The sequence below is a fragment of the Cyprinodon variegatus genome, unplaced genomic scaffold (genome assembly GCF_000732505.1).
Source record: "Cyprinodon variegatus isolate N-32 unplaced genomic scaffold, C_variegatus-1.0 Scaffold79, whole genome shotgun sequence".
In the NCBI taxonomy this organism is placed as follows: domain Eukaryota; kingdom Metazoa; phylum Chordata; class Actinopteri; order Cyprinodontiformes; family Cyprinodontidae; genus Cyprinodon; species Cyprinodon variegatus.
In genome coordinates this window covers 1,285,228-1,306,553 of record NW_015150532.1, presented here as the reverse complement: position 1 = coordinate 1,306,553, position 21,326 = coordinate 1,285,228, and the positions used below count along the sequence as shown (strand labels likewise).

The 21,326-nt window shown below is 38.1% G+C and overlaps 1 protein-coding gene across 2 annotated transcripts in view; it reads left to right on the top strand.

Moving 5' to 3' along the window:
* Positions 1 to 21,326, top strand: part of slc1a7 (solute carrier family 1 (glutamate transporter), member 7) — a 77,842-nt gene that overhangs the window by 20,587 nt on the left and 35,929 nt on the right. For both annotated transcript variants that reach the window (XM_015372996.1, XM_015372997.1), the window contains exon 2: positions 1,283 to 1,362. In XM_015372996.1, coding sequence (XP_015228482.1) covers positions 1,283 to 1,362 — 80 coding nt within the window. The remainder of the gene's footprint in view (positions 1 to 1,282; positions 1,363 to 21,326) is intronic.

Here is a 21,326-nt window from a genome sequence, read left to right as displayed (position 1 = left end):
GATGATGATGATGATGATGGATGGATGATGGATGGTTGATGATGATGCTGATGATGAGGATGGAAGGATAGATGGATGGATTGATGGATTGATGATGATGAGGATGGATGGATGGATGGATGGATGGAATGATGATGATGATGATGGATGGATGATGGATGGTTGATGATGATGATGAGGATGGAAGGATAGATGGATGGATTGATGGATTGATGATGAGGATGGATGGATGGATGGATGGATGGATGGATGGATGGATGGAATGATGATGATGATGAGGAGGAGGGATGGATGGATGGATGGAATGATGATGATGATGAGGATGGATGGATGGATGGAATGATGATGAGGAGGAGGGATGGATGGATGGATGGAATGATGATGATGATGATGATGGATGGTTGATGATGATGATGAGGAGGAGGGATGGATAGATGGATGGATAGAATGATGATGATGATGATGATGATGAGGGTGGATAGATGGATGGATGGATGGATGGGTGCCTCTGATCTCTGAGCCTGCTTCTGTGCTTAAATTAGGAAGATGACAGGAACAACCCTTAAAATTTTCATGAGGATGTAACTGCAGCTGAAATGCACTTTTCCACAGAACCAGAAGTTTACTTTAAGAGAATACAAAATCAACTCCATGGAGGCAAAACAGGATGTTAAGGTTAATCATGCATTGCCGTAATTAAGGCTACCTTAAAAAAAAGTAAATAAAGCAACGGGGAAGTGAAGTCCAGGTTCTTTTGTTGGGTTTTGCCAGTGAATTATATAACCATTTGTTAGTGTTTTAAAGGTCAACACATTGAATTATGAAAAAAAAAAGAGACAACAAAACACCACAGAAGGCCACATCGGCTACAGTATAAAAAACACTGATTAGAAACAACAAACCTTTTCAACACATTCTTCTCACAAGAACAGTCATATAAAGGTTAGGGAATGTTGTTGACAGGAAACTGACAAATAAGTTGTTAATGAAAAACCTTCTAGTAATTACCGACCATTGAAATCAGCAGACGCTGAAGCTGCTCAGAGAAAATATTTCTGTTGTGATATTTTAATCTCATTCCAATAATAAAAGAGATCCTATTCTATGTTAAAAGGCGATAAAAGGTGCGTTCTGAAAAAAGGATACGTCTGAGAACCACAGGAGCAAAAAGCCCTCTAAAGTTTACAGGGGAAACAATCATATTTAACATTTTCCAAGCATCAGCACTGTAATCAGCTGTTAGTGATTATCTACATTAAACATATCCCTCTGTTGCTTGCAGGAGGTGAAATACTTCCAGTTTCCCGGAGAGCTGCTCATGAGGATGCTGAAAATGTTAATCTTGCCTCTCGTCGTCTCAAGGTAAGAGAACCAGCTGTGCGAGAAAGAAACACTTAAACACATCCCGATGCTCTAATTAACCTGACATGATATTAATGTTATACGTGCCATACATAAATATGCAGATGATGCATCTAAATTGTTCATTTTAGCCTGATTAAAAAAGGAATTCTTAAAGGGAAAGCAGATATTTTGGGCAAGCTCATTCTTGAAGTACTTTGTAACATCAAGGAAGAAAGCAGACGTCTTGCAGCCATAAACAGGTTCTGCTATAACTCTGCTTGGATATTTGATCCCTCTATTTGGCAGAAATGATCTAAATCGGTTTGTTTCCTTGCAGGCACCTTACTTTTAAACATATATTTCCCCCGGGAGATAGCTCTGGGCCTTCAGGGAGGCATTCAGGAAGCTGAAGTTAAGCCCTTTTAAAATTACATGTGATGTGTTATGGGATTGCTATCCTGTCGGATCAACCTGCTGTGCCAAATTAAGAATAAAACACTTGGGATGTCCAGCTACAAACAGCAGCATCGAGTCAATCAGAAGGTAATAGAGCTGGAACAACCTGAAACGTGTTTGACATTAGAAAGAGCAACACCTGGACTGAAATCTGCAGCAGCTCTTAAAGACAGACCACATGCAATCTGGAGTAACTTTTAAAGGTCAGATGAGACAAAGATCAAGCTATGTGAGCACACTGAGAAGAATTATGTTTGCCGGTGTCATGGTGAGGCTGTGGAGCATTGCGGCGGTGGCGTCATGCTGAGGGTTAGTTTCACCCTCAGCGGTGAAGGTGTACGCTGCAAAGTAGATAATCAAGATGAGGGGTCACAGTTTTCTTCACATCCAACCAACATCTGAAGAGCTGAGACATGATGGTTTTATAAAACAACACTACTAAACATTTAAACCGATTTTATTGTGGAAACTGAATGACCCTTAGCTGACCCTGATAAAGGTTTGTGAGTGGTGGTTATAACAAAATCTAAGTCAGTGCCAGAAAACCCTAGCCTGACGTAGTCCTACTCAATTCTAGTCAGAATATGAGTCTGATACTCCATAGAGCTGTGATTATGGGGCGTGTTTCGAACGAATCAGGAAAAAAAATGCCACTGCACTCAATTGGATAGACCTACAACCAATAAGAGCAACGGAGTGCGTGACGTACTGTATGTTAAGCGACGCATAGTTGTCAACAAAAATCAAAGCGTGCAGTTGCACACCTAGAATAAGAAGATGAGCCTTGATCGCGTTTCTCTGTTCCTCTTTTAAAATTAATTCGCTGTCGATATCTTCTAGAACAGACCTAATAGCAGAATCTACTCACCTCAACTCTCCAGCGGCAGCCATTGTTGTTGTCACCCAAGCGCGCTTTGGAGACATGGTTGATTACGTTCCTGTTGATCATCTATCCAATCCAATCCAATCCACTTTATTTATAAAGCACGGTTTAAATAAACACAAGGTTTCCAAAGTGCTGCACAAAAAGATAAAATAACTAAAATAAGTAAAAGTAAATAAAATAAAACAAAATTTGTCCATCATCGTATAAAGCCCGCCCTGACAATTTGATTGGCCCGCCAGATATTGTGCTAGCATACTCGCGCTACTACCGAGCAATGCCACACCGAACTTCCCGACCTCAAACGTTGTGGGCGGGACTAAGTTTGGAATGGCACCCAGGCTAAGAAAACCCACCATTTAAACTGAATCTTAACCTTTTTTAACAAGAAATATTAAGTTTCCACATAGAAATATGCCAGGTCTATGATAATAGCAAAAAAAAAAAACATGTTTTATTCCTAACTCTGCTAAAGAATATTGAACCACAATTGGTGTATTTACATGGAATGTTGATAATATCTTAATATCTCATATTTAGGGAGGAAATCTCCTTCTGTTCCTTGAATTAGCATAGAAGGAGTTTAAAGTTCAGTTTGTTTATGAATGGTGGATCTTTCTTCAAGCCGACAGACCATGACTGACTGTCTGCTTCAGACTCCAGCAGCATCATTCAGTTCCTGCTGAACCAATCAGTAACTCAAAAAGTCTATGTTTGCTGTATTTAACTCACATTTACTGCGAGCAACAGAGAGCCAGCGCTGCTGCAACTCCTTAAAATCCAACTTTGATCCATTTACTGCTGCGTCGCTTTTACTGACTGACTGATAACATGAAGTTAAGATGAAACTTTCATCTTCAATTCATAAGATATACAGAACATCAAAGAGGTTTATACATTCCACTCAAAGACTGTAACGCAATCAATAAATAGACAGAACCAGAATAAACAGATCTGGGATGTATCCTTCCTCCAGGCAAACATTCTTGTTGCTGCATCTATTCATTTATATACGCTCATACATATAAAGAGTTTTTCTCTTTTTTATCTGACTGGTTTGCTTGTGTTCCCTCCGGCGACGATCATTATTGCTTTAAATGTGTTCTGACTGAGATTTCAGCTCAGCAGGTCTCCCTTCTTCCCCCGACCAGATCAAACATATAAAGCGGTGCATTCTGCTGCGAGTCCATGTGCTGCATCAGGATAAGTTGTTTAACTTTTAATTTGAGTCACCCTCTTAGTTTTATTATAAATGATGATTCAGAGATAAAAGTTATTTAGAAAAGCTGTCCATTAGCTTAAATCTGCCTATTGGACAATGGAGGAAGATCCACATGTGCCCTGCAGATGGAATCCACCTTCTTAAAACTTTTTCACATTTTACACAAAAGGATGCATGACGTTTAAACGCCCCTAAACGTAACACAGCTTTCCTGATTTAAAGCATGCATGATTTAATCTCAGTGCCAATCCAGCTGCTCTGTGAGGACCAATGAAATTATTTTACAGGGATGAATAAACAGATTTATTCATATCTCTATATTTTGTTTTTTTTCTTTTACCTTAAAATTATGCACTGAACTGTCTTTATCACATTCTTATCACATATAAACTTAACAAAACTCCCAAAAAGGTAACAATTGTTCTAAAGCATCAGCTTCAATAAAGGGGGAAGGTTTCTAAACAATAGGGTTGTCACAATACTAAACTTTTCAACTCGATACCGATACTAAGGAAAATATTCGATACTCGATACCATTTTCGATACCACAAGGATAAAAACAAAGACTCCAAAATTCAACAGAAATATATTCATTAATAAATAAAATACAATAAATAAAAACAATAAACAATAAGAACAATATTTGGAGGTTGTATGCTGTGCACAATATTAAACAAGCTTGATAAAAAACTTATAAAATTAAAATTAAATGTTCCTTCCTTGGCTATGCTTTGCACACATAACAATGACGCTAGCCAAACAAACATAATTCTCAGCAGCTGCACCTGTTACAAAAAAAAGTCTTAAACTGAAAAGTGCTTAGAATTATTCAATCACACAGTGTTCTGAAAGTGCATTTTCCACTATTCTGCACTTTAGATGCACTTTAGGTGCCAGTGGTGGTAGCACTGTATCGATACTTTTGAAAATGAGTATTGTATCCGGATACAACGTTTCAGTCTTGATACTTTTTTGACAACCCTACTAAACAACTCTGCAGAACCATCAGAGTTCAGATTTTTCCTCCTGATTTGGTTTCATCTATTCGTTTAGCTGAACCTGCATGGGTCTTCTTGCATGTCAGACTGGTGATTAGGATAGATGAGAAACATAAACCTGATGAGATTGATTCTCCGTCCAATTACTTTTGAAAAAAAAAACCCCACTGAGGATTAAAGAGTTATGTTTCTCTAAATGCATGTGGTGTGTCGGCTACAGCTGCGTTATACCCATGGCACAGCCTGCAAGATTCCACCGTTTGATTATTCGAGGCCCAAGGCACTTAGTTGCCTGCATGAGATCAGTGATGGCTATCGCATACACACTCAAAACAAATCATGCAAACGCGCGGGTAACATGCAGCCTGCTTTGTGCAATAAGCTACTTACAATCTATGCAACAGCAAAGACTGGATGAGAAGTTAATCCCCCCCTCTCTCACTGTCTGACTCTTTGTCTTTATCTCTGTCTGTTGATGTTTATTGCACATTTCGTTTGAATATATATCTACTTTATTGAGTGCTAAGAAATTAGAGTGAATGTGTTTTACCTGTGGATGACCGGTTATCCCCCCAGTGTCATTGCTCTACACCTGACAGTAACTTTCCTGCCAAACATAGATTGTGTTATAGATGGAAACATTAACTACATGTAATCTAAAGTAGTCTCTGCAGGCATCAGTGGGGGCAGCCTCAGCAAGTCACACAAATCAGTCTAGCACATGGGAATGTAAAAGCAATCAGTGAGATTATTTCACTCAACAAGTGCGTGCTGATGCTTTGAGTCATCTGCGCTCCTGATGTTCCCTCTGCCTGCCTGATTCTGGATACAGGCGATAACGCATAATCAGACAGGAAGGTGTTTCCTGTTAGTTCCTGTAATTTGGGCTAATAACCGTCACCCTGCTCCCATTCCCTTTTAAATCATTTATAGAATACGTGTGAAAGTCTCGTTATCTCTGACAGCATCTATGCCAGCTGCAGTCCCAGAAAGCAGGAGGACTTTCACCCTCTTTCCTCTGACCAAGCATCCTCCCGGGATCTGCAGACCGGCTGCCTGACCTGATGCATGGTACTGTAGGGCTTATCTATGGGGTGAATATCCTCTCTGGCCCTACTGCATGTCTGTCCCCATTCTCCCCACCCTCTCCATGCCATCTGTGCACCAACCAAAGCGGAAACCAGATTATCCCATGAATGCGTCATGCCAAATCAATGGCCACCACGCTAGGAGCCTCCTATGCTTTCATTTTGTATGGACGGAATATAAAAACATACAGAGACATGCTGAAGAAAAATAAATAATCCTTGCATTTAATTTTGTCTACTTCTGATAAAGTGTTTTAAATTGCTTAATTGCTTAAGAAAAATTTTTGTTTCTCACAACATAAAAAACAACGGGGTTCAACAATCTATTTTAGCCTTAATTTCAGATTTTTGTTTTTTTTTTTCTTTAATTTTAAATTCTGCACCTTTGGCAGCATGGATGAAACACTGCATTCAGCTAATAAGACAAGATGATGCTCTATACTGACTTCTGGAGAGTGTAAGAAATCATAGACACTGTTTTAAAAATATTTAATGGGTAAAGTATGTACCATTTAGGATTAAAATGTTCAAATATTGACAATATGATGCATCTCTAATCCTAAAATGGTCTGAGAGAAATGAAAGCTTCCGCCCTTTAGTTTCAATGAATACAAAATAAACTAAAAACTAAAACTGTCCTGATTTACTGAATTCGACGTCAATCATTTTACATTTTGAATAAGAAATGATCAATTCCAGTACACATAATTTAAACTGGGACAGAGCTCGTCAGCTATGACATAAAATCTAAGGAAGTGTTTTTGGCTTTTTAAAAGTTACTGTTAGTTAGGTGCATCATTGTTATGGCAGTGTATCAATTTATGGCCTGATTTAGACCCAGATACTTCATTTAGACCAAGAACAGTAAAGGTGCATGCTCAAATCTAAATAAAGGTTACACTTGAGATAAAAAGACAGAGGTCCACAGGTAGGGCAATTTGCAAATGATTTAGGTTTAAATTAAGAAAATGGAATCTCCATTATCTTATTTTTGAAGAGCATACTTATTTTTAAAAGCAGAAATCCTCATCGTTTGGCAGATCCTCTCATTTCCCTACTCAGATTATTATATTTGTACTTTTTAGATCTGTCTTTGCAGGGTATCTCTAAATAAATTTCTTAAGATTATATGCACTGGCAGAAGAGACTAATTTATCCCTTGGAGTAGTTTATTATTTTGCCTAGACAGTTAATTATTTTTGGTCTTAAAAAAAAAAAAGCCAGAATTTCACAAGAACAGACAGTAAAACCAGGACAGGTACAGAGGTGCTCAGATTAATTGTGCATCTTCAAGTACAGGGCTGAGTAGCTCATTCAGTACAGACGATGTGTTTGTTAATGAGAGGTTCTGAAAATGAGCCAGGTTTATTCTCCTTATTTTTCTGCACTTGTGATAAATGTCACTACAAGTCCTTTTTAGATGGGCTTGATTTAGTCCTAGCCTCAGTGTCTGTGGATTTATTTGCAATGTTGAAATTCATTTCAAACAGCAATAACCAAGGAAAAAAGCTTAGTGGGAATTTAAATAAAGCATGAAGCGATGACTTTTATATAGCCCAAGTATATAAGTCACAAAACATCTTAATAGCTGATGAAAATGTGTGATGGTTAATAAAAAAAACATCACCCCCTCACCCCTCTGAATCATTAAAATTAGCTTACTGCTCCGAGCACTTCCATGGATGAATTCCAACAGCTCAGCATACAGACTGCTTCTACAAGCATTTCAATCTGAAAAACTCCCACGGAGGGAAAAGACAATTAGAAGAAATTTATTGATACAATTACTTGGTCTTTGGCACTCAGACCTCGGCAGGAAACATAGCACTGAATTTTGATAGATATGCATGAACAGGAGCAAAGAACAGGGCTGTTTCTCCCCCAGGCCTGAAACTGGTGGTGGAGTGGAGATAGAGTTGGTCAGTCTGTAGACTGCTGGTTAGAGAGACGGTCTGCTGAGCTTTATGGGGAGATCCAGTGGACTGCGTGAGCTGATACTAGAGCTTCACTCAGGGACCTGGAAGATGGAAGTCCACTTGGATTACACAGGTTGAGAGAACCTGTCCATGATGAGCAAGCATGAAGCGACAGTGGAGAGGAAAAACTCCCCATTGGGAATTCCGTAAAAGTTCCAGAAATATCCACTGGACTTGGTTTCCAAGATTTGAAGATGTTTTGCCACCTCTCCAGGAAGCATTCTCAATTCAAATGTCTGGATCCGCAGTGAGTTTGAGTCTTATATAGACAAAGCCTTGTATCGCTTGGAAACATGCAAATGCAAACCGATGAATGGGTCGTTTGGTTCCATGGTTAGCCTGTAATATCTGAAACCTGTGTAGGATTCTGAAGGTCGGTCCTTAAAGGGGGAGGATTGCCGTTAAGGGGGGGATTGTCTCCTGTAATATCTGAAACCTGTCTACGATTGTTAAGGGTCGGTCGTTAAGGAGGTATTGTTCACCGGCTCCCCAATTCCCCATTGGGAAGAAACCTCTGTCAGAACCAGGCTCGATATGGCGGTCTTCGAAATTAGACGCGGAATGCAGTAAGAGACTGGGAGGAATTAAGTTTTAGCTACGATTGTGGAAGAGGGGCTGGAGGTGGGTTGAAACCGTGTCATCTGAATGAAGTCACACGGCGCAAACACCACCTGCACACTAGGTAGCAAACGAGTTGCGCATCACAGGCCTTTTAAGATAAACTTTGGATGCAGATTGGCTTAAGTGGAGGCATGGTTCAAAGCTGATTGGCTGTGTCGTAGCTGAATTAAGGCAAATAATCAGTTTCTTCAGTTGAACTTCTGCCTAGGCTCCATTTATCTGAATCAGCCAGAGCCCTGTGAATTACAGTCACATTAAAAAAATTTAGATTGTTTACATGTAATACATTTATTGGCTGCTGCTTTTTCCAAAGTCAGATTCTTTTTCTAAAGATTATTGTGAACAACAGTAGGGTTTTTTTTAACAGGAGACCAGAGGGCCGGGGTTGTTCTGTGCTTGGAAACGCTGTCCCCAGTGGTTGGGAACTTTAAGAACTGCCGACCTCCAAATATCCCGTGGCCTTCAGATTATCTCAGAGGTAGAAGCCTTGATGAACAGGATTCCTTGGTGAAGCAGCAGCAGTCAAGCCTTAAATCTCCATATTCAACAAAACTGTCTAATGCAAGGGTTAGACCCCCTTAACCATTACTCATTCCTTTAGCGAAATAAACTTTTAAAGTTCCATTATGAAACATTTTGGAAGAGTTATATGCTCCCTGCTTTGTGGAAAAAAGTTTGGGCCTCATCTTTTCTCCCTCAATATAAAAAAAATGTCTAGAGCCCAGAGAATCCGATGTGCAAGAACTTACCTGATCTGCATAGATTCTGACTGATAGAATTTTAAGATCAATTCAAAAGGAGAAAGAAAATCCTGTCCTCTCATCCAACATTAGTGTCTTACATCATGAATCTGTTTCTGGTAAAATGTCTAAAACCCCATGAAAAAATGCACAGCTTAAATGTTTTTACAATACATTTTTAAATGAGTTTTAAAATGGGACATCACTTAAACAGCCTGTGACGAGAAATGACTCCATTCATTCAACAATTGTAAAGTCAATGTTCAACTATTATAAAGTATTCCTTTCAGCAACTTAATTCAGTTATTGGAAGTCTCAATGTAAACGTTTTTAAGCCGAGACATTTAAAAATTAAATCCAGATTGAGCAGGGCTTTAATTCAGGAGAGCACGCTTACAAATACCTCTAAATTACATAATAATGACATTTTATTTCAATATCTTTCTCCTTTCTTTTTTATATATATTCAGTAGGCTCTGCTATTAAATGGCAGAGCTGCAGCAGCAGAAGTCAAGGTAATAAATTCAGATTTTGTTGAACTATTGACATTCTTCTTGTATGAAACCAAGCTTCGTTTTTAATGATGTTAGTGGAGGTGTTTTGCTAGCAGACAGCTTCTACATCTTTTTTAACTGAATTAGATTTGTTTTGTTTTTTTATCTGCCAGTACAGAACAACATAAATATGTTAACAGTTTGACAAATATGTTTGCTCTAAAATCTGCATTTTTTTTCATATAATAATGTCATTCAGGTGTTTTTTTAAGTTTTAGTTTATATATTCTGGTATTGTTACATTATTTATCGACTTTTTTTGAGTATTTTGCATTTGTTTTTATTCATTTGTTGAAGTTTAGTCCTTTTTAAAGCAGATAGCTTTGTCTGAGTCGATATCAGGTCTCCGTGTGGGTTCAATGTCAAATTATTTGCTGTCGTGAAACAGACTGTTATTCACTAAGACTGTTTTTTCTAAGATAAAAGGTCAACATTTTGGGGTTCTGATCCAATAAAGATATCTGCTTTTAAAGATTTTTGCAGTTAGGACAAATATACATTTATTTGCTTTTTGCTCACAGTGAGCTGCACTGCTGCAATATGTGCCCTTACCATAATAAGACTGAGAACAATCCTTCCAGCTACCGAACTGTATAAACCAGAACTACAGATTATTGGGAGGAAAGGAGAGGAGAACAAAAACATTAAAATTAACATGTTTAACATTAACGTTAAACGTCTAAAAAGCCAGAATGTGTTCTAACAGTTGGATTCATACACCTGTCAGCCATTATTGGACCTTCAGATTTAGGAGCAGAGGTCAAGTAGCTCAGTGTAATATAAGTTTGCTGTTGTTGTGAAAAAAAAAAAAAAGATTTTGATAGTCATAATTTTTTTTAGATTTTCACAAACTTTTGTGATTCAAACAATCATCATCACCAGTTTAATTGCAGTATCTTTGTTTCCCATCCAAAGTTTTAACTTTCTATCTCTGAGTTTTGTTTTTCAAACACGGTCCTCAGCGCACAGAAGTTGTAAGTTAAAAGGAATCAAATATAGTAATGTTCTCTATCATTTAGGTTTTTTTTTTGCTGCTAAAGCTCAGTGTTGCTCCTCTTTGGGCCTTTTGCACAAAAAAACACAAAACATCCTGTTTTCCCTCTCTCTATTGTCACAGAAGAAATAGATGCAAACTCAAACCATATGTTTACATATGGAGCTATTTTCCAAGTGATTTATATTTAGTGGTATAATTTATAAGATGGATATTTATGGTCTGTTATTTAAGAGTGCATTTTTTTATATACAGTATATATACTGTGGCCTTGGTGTCCTCCTTCTATCAACTGACGTATTTCAACAAAGCTTCTGTGTTATGTTCATATAAAACAATGAAGATTATTGTTTGCTCTTTTTAAAGGTAAATTTTTAACTATTTAAAAACCATCCATCTTCTACCGCATTTGCTCCATTATATTTACTTATTATGAATTTTATTTTATTTTTTTAATAATAATCTACTTTTAGGACTAAATTTACTACTTTGTACTTTTATCAACTTAAGTAAAATTATGTAAAAGAATCACTACTCTTATTTTAAGACATCATGAGTAACTTCCCTTAAAAACTAGATTGTTTTAAATAAAAATGCACCAGAGTGACACACCGACTTCTTTTTTATATTGAAGGCTTATTGGTTTAATATCATTTTCCTTCTGCTGTTATTGAACTAAATTAAAATCTGACATACTTTAATAATCCCAAAGGGAAATTAAATTTAGTAACTCATAGGTTTTATTTTTTAACCAGTTTTTGTCTGTGTTGATAGCTGTAGGCTGGAAGGGTCCTCTGTAGTGGTCTGTCTTACACTGGCACAAGAAGCCTCTGACTAAAGACACCCTCTTGTTTAACGTACTGATGAAGAGGATGCTAACTTTTGTCCATAATGTTATTCTTTTTATGAAAAAGTCTTCTTTGGGAAATAATCTCCAGGTTCAAGGTTCTAGAGGAATTCTCATTACTATATGTTAAGTACTGCAGGTCTCATTTACCTCATTTTTTCTTTTTCTTGATTTATTTATTTATTTATTTTTTGATAAAGATATGAACAACACAGAATCGCCTGAACAGTTTCAATGTGTAAAGCAAATGTTTATTAATTTGTTTTCATTACATAAAACATGGTGTTGATCTCCCATATGTACATAAGATATACTAGAGTAGCATAATCCAAGTCCAGACCTAAATTCAATGCAAATGGTGCTGCGTGACATTTAGAAATCCTGTTTAAAACCCACTGAAATGCCTCATGAGAAAAACAAATGGAAAAAAAGAGTGAATCAAAATTTCTCCATAGCATTGTATGACTATTTTCCAGTGCCTAAAATGTTTGATGGCAGATTTACCTGCAAATGAGGGTGCGAATAGTTATCATATTTGGAGGGGGGGATTACTTTCTCACAAAGGATTCTGTTGGTTTATATAATTGTTTTCCTAAATGAAGGAAAAAAGCTTTCTGTACATTTGGATCTTACATTCTGAAAGTTGATTAACCCAAAAAACACAATTATAATCAAGTTAGATCAGGCTCACAATTGGAAAGGGTTTTTTATAAGAGCAGTTAAAGAAGTAGTAAAAACATTAAGCTCTAAAGTTCATTAGCTTATATGGAACAGGGGATGAAGAAAATCCCAGCATAATGTAGTTTTGCAGCTAGTTACATAGAGCTCAAATGTCTTGCTTACAGCATTTATTGAAAACTGTTTCACTCGCAGCCCTCTCCACAATTACTGGTACTAAAAATAAATCCCTCTTCCCCAGCGAGGCTCTCCAGCTCATACTGGGAGATCTTAGGGAACCTCACAACTATGCAGAGCAAGCCCATCAGCTGCTGGTAAATAGACCTGTTAATGTGCATTAGAGTTTGTCTCATGTGTTTCCATTTGGGCTCTGTTGCCAGGCAACAATTAAGGTGCCATCTCCATTGACTGCTGAGATAGGGTCTGATCCCTCCAAGCTTGAGAGCAGCAGACAAGAGATTGTTGGCAGACAATTGTAATCAGTGGAACTTAAAATTTAATTCAGACTACTTGGAATAAAGTTATTTTCAAAGAGCTTTTGAACCAGGGATGTCCAAAGTCTGTCTTCAGGCCGGTGTCCTGCAAGGTTTAGAGGATTCCCTGCTTTAACAAACCTGATTATGACGAATCCAGTTCAGCCAAAGCCTGTTAATTAGTCAGCAATTAAAATCCGGCATGCTGACGCTGAGACACATCTAAAACATGCAGGACACTTCTGCCGCACGAGGAACGACTTTGGACAGTCAGCATCTCACCTGCTCTTAGGTTTTTTCCAGCTAATAGTTTGCTGAGTCTTAAACATCTTTAAAGCATATTCCAGATCGCCATAGAAGATTTTTCATTTTATTTTACAAAGAAAACCTTTTTTAAAATATTTCATAATCCAAAGTAATGACCTCCTGATGGAATAAATCAAATAACGTTACTATTAGTTGTCAGTGTGAAGAAAAAAAAAACAAAGTGGGATTCAGTTGCTACAATATTTCATCTTTAGTTACTCCAACCAATTGTTTGATAGGTTATAAGTTTCCCTTATAGGTAATTAGAAATGTCTTCTTTGTATTTAGCTAGGGACGTCAATATTTATATCCATATAACACAGATGTGACAGAAGCTACATAAGCCCCTATAACATTATTAGACCAGAGCTGTTTTAACATGACAGATATCTACTTTAACCTCAAACCCTCATCAAAAACTCTACTATAATTAATCTCTATCTGAAAAGGAAGGGTTTACTGTTTCATCTTTGTATTAGAGGGATATCTGAAGTTGTGATTCTGAATGGAAAAATCTGAGTTTGTGTCCTATATGGACTTATACAATATGACTGCAGCAAAAATAAGATAACATTTGAAAAATGTCTTCCACTTAAAAAGAGGAAATTGCTGATGAACTGGATTTCCTTCTATAAATCTGCACTTTAGGTGCCAAAAAGAGGGTTATCACAGATCCTTCTTTTTATAAGCTTTTACTTTTTAACCATCACTGCTTTTAACAAACTATATCACTATTTTACATCCAAGGTTTCTGGTCAGCCGCTAAGTCTACACCTTTCATTAAATATGAGTATACCACACATATTTCTTTTATGTTTTTGTTGTGTTGCGTCATATATTTTAAATTGTGATTCATGCTTAGTAATCTCCAGGAAGATTATTAATCAAAGTTACTAAAAAAAGTAACTACAACTAGTGTATGTATGATGGACAGATCAATTTTGCAAAACACAGTGCCAGCGAACAGCTAAAAGATTCAGAGGAGGTTTGGGGAAAAAGTGGGAAGCAATAATTGGACCAGCCGTGTTTGGAGAAAGAGAAATGCTGAGTATGAACAACAGCAGAATATCCTGACATTCAAACACAGGCAGAGCTGCTATGCTTTTGGGTTATTATTCAGCCAAATGCGGTGTGCTTAAAGGCCAGTGAGAAGGACCATTTTGCAAAAAATTGGGTCAAGATAGATCCTCTGAAATTACAAAAACCTGAAGCATAAAACTACAGCCCTTCACAAATCCATGCAAATAACAAGGTCGATGATTCCAGAGAAATCCATAAAACTTTTCACAGCTGGAAATCGGGAAATCTAATCTGGTTCAAAGCTTGACCTCCCTGTTCTTGTTTAGCCGCTACCAACTGGGGACTGTTGACGTCATGAACCGAGGACAGAGGGACCCATTATTCAAGGAGAGACAGTCAGTAGGAAAGTTCAAAACATTTATTGATAAACAAAACAAAAACTAAAGTGGAGCTGTGGCTCACAGACACTGCAGGAGTTAGGCGGGGCACCGCCCAATCTCAGACATTCTGCAGGAGAAACACAGGTTAGTGACCACGATCTTCTGACAGAAGATGATTATCAGAGTTGGTCACTTACCTGGTTTAACAGTCCAGACGAAGAATGTCCCCAAGTGCTGCAGTCCCAGAGGACATGCTGGTCAGGGATCCAGAACAGACAGGAACAGAAACAGGAGGCAGGATCCAGACTTCCAGGCATCCACAGGCTCCCAGGAGGGTTCAGAGTCTGACTGGGACCAGAAGCATGACCAGGTGGTCACGCACAGGAGCAGACAGGATCAGGTGCAGATGAGCAGGCTCAGTGGAAGAGGGTAGCCGAGACAGGACGTGGAACCAGAACTTGATGCAGGACTTTAAACTGGTCTCCTCCCTGGAGCCAGGCTTACTGGATAAAAACTGAACCTCCCCACATATAGAGCCAAAAACCCAGAGGACTCCGCAGGGGAGGAACAGTGGACGATCAGGAGGCGAGACAAACACTAAAACCCTCTTTCCAATGGCTGCCAGGATCCACGATATGAACCAAGGCAAAAACCGAACCGACAGACTAACAGAAAGACAAGTAATGATCTGGCACTGAATTCTCAGGCTGAACTGAATATAAACCAGAGGAAACAGGTGAGAGGAATAAATTATAATTGAGGCAGGGAGGGAAAACGGCAGGTGAAAGAAATTACCGATTAAGGAGGAGCAAACAGGCCAGATCATGACAGTCGAGGCTTAAAGGTATAGAGGACGATCTTTTATTTCCAGGTGGATCATCTAAACAAGTGCTCCACCTAATTTTCAATCATTCTGGTGATTAAATATCTCAACAAAATATAACCATTTTCCTAATTTCTTTTTCCTATTTTCTTGGCCACAACAGACAGACTTTATTTCTTAAGCACAAATCAAAGAATTCACATTTTATGTTCTAAAAACTTGTCATTTTCATATATTTCCCTCCTTGTAAAGGCACTGCCTCTGGCCTTGATCAGCAGAGGAAAGTAAATCTACAGCTAAGACCTGCATGTTTCATACTGCAATTGGTTTGCTTGGTATGGGTCAGGAGGCAGAGTTGGATGAACAAGAGGTTTACGTCAAATTGGTTTTCTTAATCTCGGCATACAGAGAGCCAGATAAAGACGGCACTGTTGAGCACAGCCAAGAGTTTTTCTCTTCGTGACTCGGCTCCGCTGTTCAGACACCTACAGTTACCCCAAATAAAGAGGAAATATGTCAGATAGAGAAGGAAAAGCGGAACAGAAATGTACCTTAGCGTATACCCCGCCGCTCCAGTCGTTTGTTATTGGTCACGAGGCAAGCAGCTTTGCGTCAAAAGGGGAGCGTGTCATGAGGTTTTTGTACTCAACATCACAGCAGTCCGTTTAAATACAATGGAAGTCTGTAAAGTCAATGGGCTATTATGTTGATTTGGCACAACCTGAAAAGCACCACATTCAAACAATATCTGTTTCTTGTTGCTGGATCATTTACACGGTACAAGTGACTCACAGTGTGGCAGGGACCTGGCTGCAAAGGTTTCTAATGCCTTCATAAGTTTAATCACCTAAGGAGAGCTTTATAAAGTAATACAGGTAATGACTGCATACTGTATATTGTACTTTAGGCTTCTAAGGCCGCTTCAGTTTGCAGAGACATCTGTGATTCTACTATTCTATCATTTTATGTGCTAGCAGAAAAAGAAACCTTAAATAAAGCCATGAGATCAAATTTAGAAGCTGCCACTAAGTAGAGCTCTCATGTGACCTATAATTATCTGAGCTGCTAAAGCAAAAGCCAGGGTGTCAGTCTGAGATGTCAAGGATAACCCACTTCCAAGGAGCCGCTGCTGTCTCTCTTTCATCTGGATGCAGGATTACTCTAATGCTGTTGCTCAGCAAAGGGGAGCAGGGAGGGCTCTAAGCTCCATATGGCCCTGAACTCTTGTGAAAGATCAGCTGTGCATGTGCCCCAAGCACCACGGTCAAGGAGACTACACAGAGCACATTTAATCCTGCCTGGTCTCAGAGGTCACTGTTGCTCTTCAGGTTACAAAGCCTAAACCTGAGAAGTATTTATAACCTTTGAACTTCAACAGGTTTATCAGCGGCTAACTTCAATCTGCCGTTTCTGGATTGTATGTTACTGAGAAGACCAAACGATCAAAATCTAACTTCGAAATTGAAATTATAATTGTTTTTCATTTTTAAAGTGTTGAAACCACTTTTTTAGCCATTATTTTCTTTGCCACAAACTGATAAAAATCCAGATAAAGCATATAGGTCACCTTATTGTAAAACATGTTTGAGCTTCAGAGATTTTTTTTACAAAATATTAGTGACACGCTGATATCAACTTCTGGGGAGCTGCAGAGATCCACTGCTCAGGTGGGATAATTTTTCTACCATAAAACTAGTTTGGAAATCTATAAATCTAAATTATTAAATAGATGAAGGAAGAAAAGCAATGGTGATAGAGAGCCATTTTGTTTGCGGCTTAACGCAGGCCACATAAGGAACCACCTACTGTATATTTGGTGTCTTACCACCCTGAAGACATTATTCTCATCCTCATACATAGTGTTGGCAGGATCATGCTGTGGAGAGGCTTTTAGTCAGCAGCTGGTCGGAGCTGATAGGAAGATGGATAAGGCTTAGTATAGATTACATTTTAAGAACAATTTAGAGGTGGCAGGTTTAATGAAAGAAGATTTATGTGAAAGAGCTGATCAATTAGTGATTAGGCCTAAATCTAACTGAGAATACACGACAAAATCGAAAACACATGTTGTTGATAGGTAATCATGATTTAATCTACCGGTATGTGAAAATAAGCTAGTTAGCAAAACATAATAAAACGTTCATTCTCAAGGGCAAAGGTACACTGTAAAAATGACCTAGAAATAAGTAAAGATTTCTCAGATTAAAGGCACTGTGTAGGATTTTAGCGAATTTTTGAAAAGACCCGCCATCTCCACTTTAAAAAAAAAAAAGCACATGCTCAACCCTGTACCCGCTCCCCAGAGGGAACGCCTGTTATCATCATGCTCTCCGCACAAAGCATTTCTGGATATATCTGCCTCTTCTGAGGCCTTTCTTTTCTTCTCTTACACTTTGTAGACACTTTTTCTCTTACGACCCTCGGCCATTTTCAAATAACCGCGGTGAGAATGTTTAGCTTCAACAACTGTCTGAAACCATAGCTCACCAGAGATATATGCCTGATCGTGCACATTCGCAGAAAATGCTAGCTAACTGGGGACGAGCTCGTAGGACGGCCTTACATAAACATATGACCAGAATAATTGACAATTAAAAGGACCATTTATTTAGATGATCCACCCAGAACATAAGATCCTCTATACCTTTAAGTGCATTTATTTTTAATTTGAGAAGGTAAATAAGATGATTGTTTGTTTCACAATCATCTTATCTACCTAGTGCAGGGTTTGATGATGCAAATGGAGTGAGATATTTTACTGTTAAAATAAGTTAATGAAATAATATGCACTTGAAACAAGACAATGCAATTGTTTATTATTTTAAATGTAAATTGCCTTGTTCTATTGGCAAAGTGTCTCACTTACCTCCTCAATTCAAGAAAAAAAATCTGGGAAAAAAAGTCCTTATTTAGATTTCAATTTTTTAAAGTGTGTTTAATTGTTTAGGCATTGTGTTCTCACACTGGAGACCATAACCAAAATTCTTTAACCATTTTTAAAGCACCAATATTTGTGTTTTTGTTTTTTTTTTTACAACGCTCTCTGTCACCTGGACATAAATGCCGCCTGGTAGCTGTGTTTACCGTGCATGAGCTATCTAATCATACCTGGTGTTTTGGTAAATGCTATTGGTTTGCTTCTGTGGCTGTTTCTAAGGCCTGCAGCTGTAAATACAGCAAATGGTTGTTTAGAAAAGTGTTGGATACATACAAAAGCAGTACTTTCATAATACAATGTCAGCACTTTTTACTCGAAGCAATTTGGTGGTGGGTTCAAATCCAAACCTGAGACATTTTTCATAGGAAATGTTCTCCTTTTGCTTGCATGGGTTTTCTTTGGGGGCTCTTTAAAAGTCTCATGAAACTGGCTCTTGGTGTGAGAGTGTGCTACAGGACTGGGTTTCCATTGTGTCTGTTTTTCTATGATCAACTGAATAACTATCAGGGGAATTCTCCACCCTTAGTGAATCTCTGCTGAAATCTTCTGTTTTTATTATAATGTATTATGATATCCTAATAACCTTGAACTTTTCAAGGCGGCGGCTTTTGCCACATTTCATGCTTCAAGCATAAAGATATAAAATTGTAATTTTTTGTGAAGCAGCAACAAGTGGGACACAATCATGAAGTGGAACAAAATGTGTTAAATAATTCATTTTAACAAATAAACAGAAAACTTGAGCTAACACTTTGTAGCGCCTTATGCTGTGATTACAGCTGCAAGTCGTTTGGAGTATGTCTCTGTCAGTTTTGCAAATTGAGAGAAATTTTTGTCTATTGTCTGTTTTCTATTGCGTTTGTGAACAGTTGTTTTCAGTTCTTTCCACAGATTCTCAGTTGAATTCAGGTTTGGACTTTGACTAGGCCATTCTAACACCTGGATATGTTTATTTGTGAACCGTTCCATTGTAGATTTTGATTTATGTTTTGGATCAATATCTTGTTGGAAGATAAATCTCCTGTCTCCATCCTGTCTCATGTCTTTTGCAGGCTCAAACAGATTTTCTTCCAAAACGGTCCTCTATTTGGATTTAAACAAGTCTTTTTATGAATATCTTTATGAAAAGTATTTCTTCCATAAAGGCCAGATTTGTTTTCCTATGGACAGAGTCTCACACCTCAACTGTAGACCTCTGCAGTTCATCCAGAGTGACCATGGGCCTCTTGGCTGCATCCCTGATCATTCTTCTCCTTGGTTGAGCTGAGAGTTTAGAGGGGTGTTTGTAGATTCACAGCGGTCTGATTCCATTTTAGTATTATCACTTGCACAGTGCTCCTTGGGACGTTTAAAGTTCATTTTATCCAAATCTGGCTTTAAACTGCCTGGTGTGTTACTTGTTCTTCATAATGCTATCTGAGTTTAAACAGAGCTCTGAGACTATCACTTAGACTTAGACAAACTTTATTGTCATTTTGTATACACATAGTGCATTTATTACACACAGTTAGTGAATGTATGACACACAGTTGGATTCTATTTATCATCATCAGTCATTGAGGTCAAGATTGGATCATTCAGAGAACCTCACTGAAGATTTGGAGAGAGTTTGCTGCACTGAGAGTAAAGGAGTTGATTCATTTTTCGTGCCTCACTCTTCAGTTTTTTATTTGTTAAAAAAAGTTTAAAATATCCAATAGCCTGAAATATGGCAAAAGGTTGAAAAGTTCAAGGAGAATGCTTTCACAAGGCACTGCATGACACAAAGTAGGGTTACTGCCTTTTAGTTATGAGTTTTTTGCATGATAGTTATATAAAAAACAAAGAATAATTTCCATTTTCAGTTATGAAATGCAATAGTAGTATGACCTCCATTGAATAACAGCAGATGACATATTGCAGGGCTCTGTAACCTTTAAAATCCAAATAGCTATTTTCTCCTGAGTACAGCAAAGGAAAAGTAGTTTAGAGCCAAATATATTAAACAACCTTCTTGTAAAACACAACTTCTTTTTATGTCTAAATATCTACTATAGGAAATATGGTGCAATTTAAAATAATCAGTTCTGTGTTTTGTACTAAATTATGAAAATTTTAATGTAGAAGAAACCGTGATTTTCCTCTGTCCAACATCATATCATTTGATTAAAAAACAAGAAAAAAAGATCAAAAAACATATTTCTGCTCCTTTTATTGTCATTCAGTTCTGAAAATGGAATTCAAATATCCTTTAAAAAACAATGAAGCATCCAAGACTTTTTTTTGTTGCTGTATGAGATTAGTTGGTTCTTAATATCACTTTTAGTTAGTATTAAGAGCTATGTAGGGGGTCCAAATAGCCACTTCTGACTCTAAAGCCACAGGTTGCAGAACCCTGACATATTGCATATGTCACTCTAAGAACAATAGGACCCTGTATTTGAGGCAGACAGACAGTTAGATTTCTCAAATGTTTATTGGAAACAGATCTGCAGAGTACAGCGAGGGCATCTAAGGCAGGAACCTCTGGAGGAAGAGAGCACAGGCAGAATCCAGCAGGTGTCCGAAGACAGGTCAGACAAACAGATCAGATTGGGAACAGGCAGCCTCAGAGGTCCAAAGGCAGAATAGATCAGGATCAGGCAATCAGTACACAATCAGACACGCCAGAAAAAATCTTGTCAATAGCTTGAATAATCTGGTACTGATGACTGGTTAACGGCCGCTTAAATAGAGGCTGAAGCAGGTGGAACAGATAAACGGTAATGAGAACTGGGCAGAGCTTGGGAGGTGAATGAAATGAGTAGTCAAGCCAGTCATCAGAGCCAAGATAATGACAGCATCACTATTAATTTAACAAAAACTAACCCAGATCTCAGAAGTAGGGAGAATATTAAAACCTGGCTATCATTAAAGAGCCTCTAGAACAGGGGTCACCAACCCGGTGCCCGTGGGCACCAAGGTGCCCTCAAGGACCACATGGGGGGCCCTCAGAGTCTTCTAAAT